Source organism: Gossypium hirsutum, chromosome D01 (assembly GCF_007990345.1).
Source record: "Gossypium hirsutum isolate 1008001.06 chromosome D01, Gossypium_hirsutum_v2.1, whole genome shotgun sequence".
NCBI classification, from domain to species: Eukaryota; Viridiplantae; Streptophyta; class Magnoliopsida; order Malvales; family Malvaceae; genus Gossypium; species Gossypium hirsutum.
The window spans coordinates 28837641-28845732 of record NC_053437.1 but is presented as its reverse complement, the minus strand read 5'-3'; the positions used below and the strand labels follow the sequence as shown (position 1 = coordinate 28845732).

General features: G+C 31.9%; 1 protein-coding gene across 1 annotated transcript; it reads right to left on the bottom strand.

Moving 5' to 3' along the window:
- Positions 1-1234: 1234 nt before the first annotated feature.
- LOC107922093 (zinc finger CCCH domain-containing protein 30) lies at positions 1235-4918 on the bottom strand. The gene is made up of 2 exons (XM_016851932.2): positions 4491-4918; positions 1235-3796 (listed from the first exon to the last, which is right to left on the bottom strand). The coding sequence occupies exon 2, from the start codon at positions 3680-3682 to the stop codon at positions 1628-1630; it is 2055 nt and encodes a 684-aa protein (XP_016707421.2). The 5' UTR covers positions 3683-3796; positions 4491-4918; the 3' UTR covers positions 1235-1627.
- Between the last annotated feature and the right edge of the window lie 3174 nt (positions 4919-8092).

Genomic DNA, 8092 nt, shown 5'->3' with positions numbered 1-8092 from the left:
ATAATCTTTTTCTTGGAGAAGATATTTGGCTTTAGCTATTAAATCAATCCCAACTTGGGTTTGATAATAGCTTAAATCATTGTGACACCTGTCAATTGTTTTTTCCAAGTGTTCTTTGTTTTCTTTGATAGCAGATAATCGCGAGCTTGCAATCATCTTTTGAATAATCCATAGTTAATATGGCTGATAAAATCTTTCTTTTCAACAATACCAATAAGGCTGCTTATTTGAATATAAAAATAGTAGAAAAAAATCATCATTGTGTATGATGCTTGATAATGTTGATTTAACAGCTGCAGAAAAATCTTTTAAAAGATAAAAAGAAAATTTTTGTACTATTATTTCTTTTATAAAACCTCATTCAATACTGATTATATCAAACAGTTCATGATCTAATCTAAATTTGATAGTAGAAAATTCTTCTCCTATATCATTTGTAAAAATATAAGGTTGTAAGAAATATTATGAAAATGTTTTTTTTGAAATAGAACTAGTTAGTTGCTAATTGCTCCATCTATTTTATTAAATATCTCTACTGGTGAAATATTTTTAGCTTTATTAACATAACCTAAACATTTTATTCATAATGGGATTATTTTTCCCTTTATTAATAAATTATTAAAATATATCAAGAAAATTGTTTATCTCCTTAATATCCATTATACATATTTGAAATTCATCCCAATCCCTATATAAAATAAATTTTAATAAAAATTCATCAGTTTCATTTTCTTTGGATGTTTTTTTAGTTGAAATCAAAGAAATAAATAACAAAATTATTGAGCTCTTCGAACCTAATAAATTTACTACAGAAATACAACTTAAATTATTAAATTTAAGGGATCTATCAATTCTAAAAAATTGGATGATAAAAAGAATAAGTAGTACAAATACTTTTAAATCAGTAAATACTATAGAATATATGTCATCATCAAGAAATAAGTTATACTTTAAAAACCTTGCTATAACCAATACAAATGGAAATTTAATCTATTTCTGATATAAATGTATTTGTACCGTAATTGTTGGAACTTGACGATCAATTTAGCAAAACCCACATCCATTTAAATTAGAACATGTAAAGGAACTCGAATGTTAGTAAGATTTAAGAACTGTTTTTAGGACAACAATCCAAGTATCCCACAACCAGGATTTCTTAGAATCTGAATCTCAAACAAATACGAACAATAATGACTTAAAAGAAACGATAAAGAATTTAGTAAGGAAATGCATGTAAAAACGAAGCTATTTGGAATAGCAATTAAGCAACCAACTTCAGTTGAAGGTTACATCATCATCATCATCATCACCACCACCATCATCGAAGTATCATAAATTTTGAGATGGCAGCAACGGAAATCTAATTTAGAAATATTGGAAGAAAAATTATAATGAAAAGAAAAAAACTGGTCAATTTCTTTAAACATGATGGATATTATTCTCATCCTGTTCCAACTCTTTTGTTGTAATAATAATAATAAATGAAAATTGACCTCAATCTCTTTGCCTTCACCTTCAACACTAAATCACCAACAGAATCCGAAAATCCAAAGAAAAAATGCAGATGTTATTTACCAAAACCTTTTTTTCGTTGTCTCTACCTCAGGAGGGCTCAGCGAAAACAGTTTCAGTTTTGCTGAGCCACAAGTTGATCAAGCTGCATTTGCTCAAGCCAAGCTCCCAGCATGGCATTATCAACTGTATCTGAGTTCCTGCTAGAACCCTCACCTGAGACCGGTGCTGCTATTTTGTCTTTTATCTCAATGGGAGACTCTTTTACAAGAGACTGAACCCATGATAAATCGGGCTCGTCTCCATTACCATGCTCAAACGAGGAGGATCTGCGATGCTTGCCTAACCCATTGGCATTGACAGCCCAGTCTGGCTTCCCATTGGAAGATCCCCATTTCGACCATGAATTGACCGGGGAACCAACAATGGCAGCCAAGCCAGAGCCAAGCTCCCTAGAGCTTAGGCTGCGAAATTCTTGCTGCTTCTCCCATTGAGCTAACATTGAAACTCGCGAGCTCATCGGTGAGATAGGCTCAACATTTCGAGGAGACATCCTACCGGATAGAGAAGCCTGCAAGAGAGGATGCTCAATACTTTTAGGAGAGTAATTTGTATTAATAGGTGATAGCATACTTTGCTGTTGCTGAAATTGATTCAGAACGGCAGACTTATGGGTTGGAGAGAAAACAGCAGCAGCCAAAGCTTGATCAGAGTAACGTGGAGATGAGCTCTCAGCTGAAAAGAGATCATCGAGGTTTGATGGGGTCAGGGTCTTCATTCGACCAGATCGGTTAAAAGAACTTGAACTCATTGATGGCTGAGTAAGGCTGGATAACTCATTTATCAGCTGATGTTGCTGCAAATCAAAATCGGGCAGCACATTGAAGTCTTCCGCTTGAATGTCTCTCGCATTAAGAGAAGATCGCAGGCGACTAGATTGAAGGTTGCTTCCAGGAAGATGCAGTGCTGGGACATTAGGCTGTGGCCAGCCAACATTAGAATGAGGCATGCCATTCACAGACGGAGACATTGGTGGAGTGAACGGAGACGGTAACATAACAGATACAGAAGAAGGTGATCCAGGCAAGAGACTCATGGCAGCAGCAAAATCCATAGCTGTAGCACCTGAAGTACTAGATCGAGGAGATGGAACAGCGGAACCAGTGGAGACATAAAGAGGCCGGAGTTCGTCAGCTGTGTGAGCAAAGAAGCAGACTCTCCTTGCACAACTAGTACCATCCTTGCACAACCGGGTCCGATACTGAGCAGGGTGTAGCCAGCATTCGAAAACACCATGAGCATATTCACACATATCTCCGCGCCTACATGCCCCCTTGCGAAAATCGGGGCAAGGAACACAACTGTAATGGAACTTCCTAGGATCCCTTCTTCGAGCATTCTCCCCAGGGTGAACAAACGGGCACTCAGTCCAATCATGGGAGTAGGCACGCGAACAAGGCCGCACCTTGAAAGAATACATTCGGAGCTCATCGGTTGAATAGATGCTGTTCTTGATGTCCGGAAGAGATGGATCAATTGGGTATTCCTTCTTCTCAGACACCGAAGAAATAGGAGCATCACTTGGCCTCGACTTAATCGGGGAATCAGAACCAGAAAACAATGACCCGTTTTCCTGTGAAGGTGACAGAGGAGGGGAATCAGAATTCGCAACAGCTGCAACCCTTGAATCAAAACAGGAACTCTCAGTTGCAAGGAGTTTTTCAAGAGTTAATTTCACATCTCGAAGCTTCGGAGGAACAACAATAACATCAACAGGAGGATGACCATTTGCGTCAACCATATTAACATCAGCACCAGCCGCTAAAAGCAGCTTCACGACATCGATAACATTATCAGCCCCACCAGAGGCAGCACAATGAAGGGCAGTGCTTTTGTCTCGGCCACACACACGGTTAACATCAGCATCCGAAGATGAAATGATCAGCTTAATAACGTCAATGCTACCATAGGTAGAAGCAACCATCAATGGAGTTCTCTCCTCATTAACCATCTGTTTCGAGCCTTTTTGACGACCGTACCATAATCCAACCTCATCCACACTGAAAGGATCGTGCTCGATCCATCGTTTAAAGCCCTCAACATCATTATTAGCAGCAAGCTCAAGCAAGCTTGCAAAAGTATCATCAGTCACTAACGTCAAATGATTCATCTCTCTAGAAGGATATCCGCTATCTTCAAAAGCAAGTGCTTGATGTTATAGGAGTCGAATTCGGATTTAACTGCTTGGATTCACAACACATGCTTTCATTCGATAAGAATCCAACTGAGATTAAGAAAAACAACAGCAATTACAATCAATTTCATACATATGATCAAATACTTCGTAAGACATTATATAAAAAATAATAAGTACAAAATAAAATAATAAACCCACATGGTATTCTAAGAAAACAACAAGGCCAAGTCAGTGTTTATCAAGAACATGTCAACCAAAACAAATAGTAGAAAATTAAATATAGATTTAGAGAAACAGTGAAATTAGGGATTTAAGTAATAGTACAGTACTTGAGAAAACATTATAGATCATCAGAACTTCAAAAGAAAATGAAATTACAACATATATTTTCCTACACCTTCAGACATGATGGCGAAGAACAGAACATAGCCTTTTATTAAAGAATTTAGAAAAAAAAAAGAGAGGTAAATTATTATCAAGAAACTAATACAAGTTTTAAAATATCAAATAAAACATTTCTCTAACTTCCATCCATGTTTTTACTGTAAATAAACAAAAAGATCAAAAGCATATAAATATACTTTTTGTAGAAAAAATACTCATGATCCTAGAACGAATCTTTCAATGGTCATCAAAATCAAACTAAAATAACTTAATAAAAAAATATTAATATGAATCACTAAGAATAGAAGAAGTAAATAAAATATCTGATTCAGGAGAAATCAAAATAAAACTGTTTAGCTAAGATAAACTAAACTATAACCCCAAATAAAAGCCTTACCAGTTCAAAAATCCATACGAGTCCCAATAAATCAATAAGAAGGAGAGAGATTTATACAGATCTACCGGGAAAAGAAGAAATGCTTCTTTGAGGTATATGTTCAAAAATGAAAAAGTATTAGTATTAGTAATTAATCTCAATTAGATATATATTTTGGGTTTTCTTAAGCTAGAAGGTGAGAGTTCTGAGAAAATGAACAGCTTCTCTTCTTCACTTCCTATGTCACTGCTGCTTCATTTCTTTCATTAAAGAAAATTAGAAAAAAAATGGAAAAAGAAAAAATTAAAAAAAAAACATTGAAGAATTTCTTTTATTCTTTAGATAAAAGTTAAAATGGACCGTCTAAATATAGTGGAAAAAGAAAAAAATAAAAAAGGCAAATGGATTTAAATGACGTTATTTTAACTTGAGTGCTGACCCATGGAATAGTAACGCCTCATTTCCATCATGTCATTAAAATTTAAAGTAGGGTTATATTTGTCAAAATAAAAAAGATACGTGGTATGGATTTATTGGCTTTTGGTATTTTAACTAGTGACAATCTAAGTTTTGTGTAATAATTTAACATTGTATCTTAAGTCAAATTGCTTAGAAATTCAACCTAAATTCACACTACATGACGGTTAAATTTTCGAAAAGAAATAGCAATCCACTGCAAGTTTTCCTACGGAGAATACGAAGAAAGGATGACATGGCAGCTTTTCATTGGCTTGTGAAACGTAAGGAGATTTTATTGTCCTTAAAACACCTTTGATACGTTGCCAAAAGGCATCCGTATCCTACTTATGAACCCATACGATTCTGTGAAACCTCATAGTCACTTAAAAAAAAAATGCTTTTGGTAAACTGAGAACCGGTTGAGGAAGTGGAAAGGCAGAAGAGATGACCGGTTAAGTGAGTAAAGGAGAGGGACATATGACCGGAGGTGCCGGTGGAAGCGCGGGCGTGCACGAGAAGGGGATTCAACTGGGATTTACAAAGAGGAATGGAGTCCGCCAGTCAATGGACTCGTAAGGGTACGAAGGGCGGACTCGAAAAGCCTTTATTAGTTTTGGTTAATTGTAGACTCAAATCTCAAAAGAAAACAAAAAAGTAAAACAAGCATGGAGCACCAACACAGAAAAGAAGAAAAATACAATATACATTCTCCCTTCCAATATACAAGGTATATACGTTGTTCCTAAATTTCACCATTTGTATTTAGTTAGTATTTAATTTTTTTATTTAATTCACACTTAAATTTTAATTCTTTTTAATATTTTTTATAAAGTTATTAAAATTAGATAACATAACACTATCAATAAATAATATGACATGTAAATAGCCTTGTATTTTTAGCAAGAATTAATAAAAATAGAAAATATTTTAAATATACAAATTTAAAAAAATTATTTCCAAAATGAATCAAGACAAATAAATCTCCGAATTTCAAAGGAAGTTGGATGTTTTGTTATCTATATTCATTTTGAAGTGTTTTTAGCATTTTATACGTTTTCTTTATAACCTATCAAATTTTATATTATTATTTTAAAATTAAAGATATATAAAATATAAACCTAAATAATTTATAAAAATATTTCGTACTAAGAATAAATTCCAAACTTATCTCAGATATCCAATCCATTCTAAACGTGTTTTTTTAGTAATTTTATATATATTTTCTATTTTATAAAATTTGATTATATGAGTATTGAAATATATAAAATCAAATACTAAAACTTCAATACTTCAAAAAAACTTAATGTACTAAAAAAAATGGCATAATAGTATATAACTACTAATCAATGATGTTTTAATCAAATCACTTGGATCGAGAATTAATACAGACAGATTAAATCGACTAAAAATTGATTAAATCGATATTTATTTTATTTTTTTAAAATTTTAAAATTATTTAATTAAACCAATCGAATCAATTGATCAAACAAATCAATAATTTGAACGATTCAACGATTGATCGGATTCTAAAAACATTAATAGTAACAATTAAAAAAATCAACCAAAATCATTAAAATACCAACAAAGAAAAATATGAAAACTTGTTAAAATCAGAAATTTTCCAAGCGAAACCTCACAATTATTGAAGTAAAAACAAAGAAGAAATCATATAAACAAGATGTACGATCTATTTAACAAAAAAATTTGGCCAGAAAAAAAACCTTGCAAATGAATAATCTATTTAAAGTATAAAAAACAAGAATTGAGTAAAATTAAGTTCAAAGTAAATGGTTTTATTGAAGATAAAAGAAACTTTTGAAGATATATTGAAAAAAGTGCAAAAAAATTCTAACATTTTCTAAAATATACATATAAGAACTTTTTCCGAAAGTATAATTTTACTAGTAAATAAAAAATAAAATAAGAATTTCTTAAAAAAAATATTTTTGTAAAAGTATCATGTTTTTATATTATTGATATTTTAAAATTTAAAAATTAAAATTATTAAAAAATACATTTAGAAGTATCTTGGGTAAACTAGGTTTATCAGGACATCAGGTTGTCCAAGTTCATGGGTATGAAATAATTTTTATAATTTTTTTATTTTATATATTTTAAAAAAAAATTTTAATCTTAAATTTTTAATTGCAAACTAATAATATAAAAACCTCATTTTTATAAAAAAAATAAAAATATCTAAAATTACAAAAAAGAACACACCAAGAATAAATTTGGACAACCTAATATTCAAGTTCATGTGATTTGAGACATCCATTTCGCCACGTTGAATTTGGACATAATAATTTATATTATTTTTATAAATTTATATATTTTTAAAGATTCTTAAATTTTTTTATTAATGCTAACCACGTGTTGTCGTATTATTGGTTGCCATTGTCATGTCTTCATATTTTAATAATCTTTAAAAAAAGACCAAAGCTCGTGACTAAATCTAAGTTTAAATATTAATTAGGTTCAAAAACAATTTAGGTACCAACTAGCATCAAGTGGCAGGACAAAGTATATATTAACTAGATGCTAGTTGGTACTAGATGACTAGAATTGAAATGTATATATATTTGGTACTTGAGCTGAAATGGATGTTCGTTCTGAGTTGTATTTTGGTCAGTAATGCCCCATAACCCTAATCCGGCGATGGACCCGGGTTAGGGGTGTTACAGCATTGGTAAAAATACCAGTCAAATTATCACTAGAACAAATTTGTTGAACTTCTATATCACATTTGATGTAACCATTGTTCAATTAAGTTATATATATTGCATTATCTTCGTAGAAGATCGTTGGCATCTTTTTTTTTTGCAAAGGAAAATCACATATCTTCTGGATATGTTAGGTCAAAAACTTTAGCCAAACACACTCTCGGCTTGCCTTATGCATTACAATTATTTCTACATGATTTGAAGAGGCAACAACTGTTGGATCTGATGCTCTAAGTGTAGTATGTTTGTTTTTACTATTGAATTTTTTCAAACAGAGTGGTTATAAAAATATTCATGAATTACATTAATATCCTTTTTATATTTTTCTCACGTAGTTTTTGCATGCAAAGCAAAATAGAAGCAAATATTGGCTCAATGGTTGTCTAATGTTTAAATTAATACTAAGCGATATTACGTGGTCAGATCTTAATAGGAAAAGACAAC

Coding starts and splice junctions, on each gene's coding strand:
- LOC107922093 (XM_016851932.2), bottom strand. CDS start 3,682: ATGAATCATTTGACGTTAGTGACTGATGATACTTTTGCAAGCTTGCTT.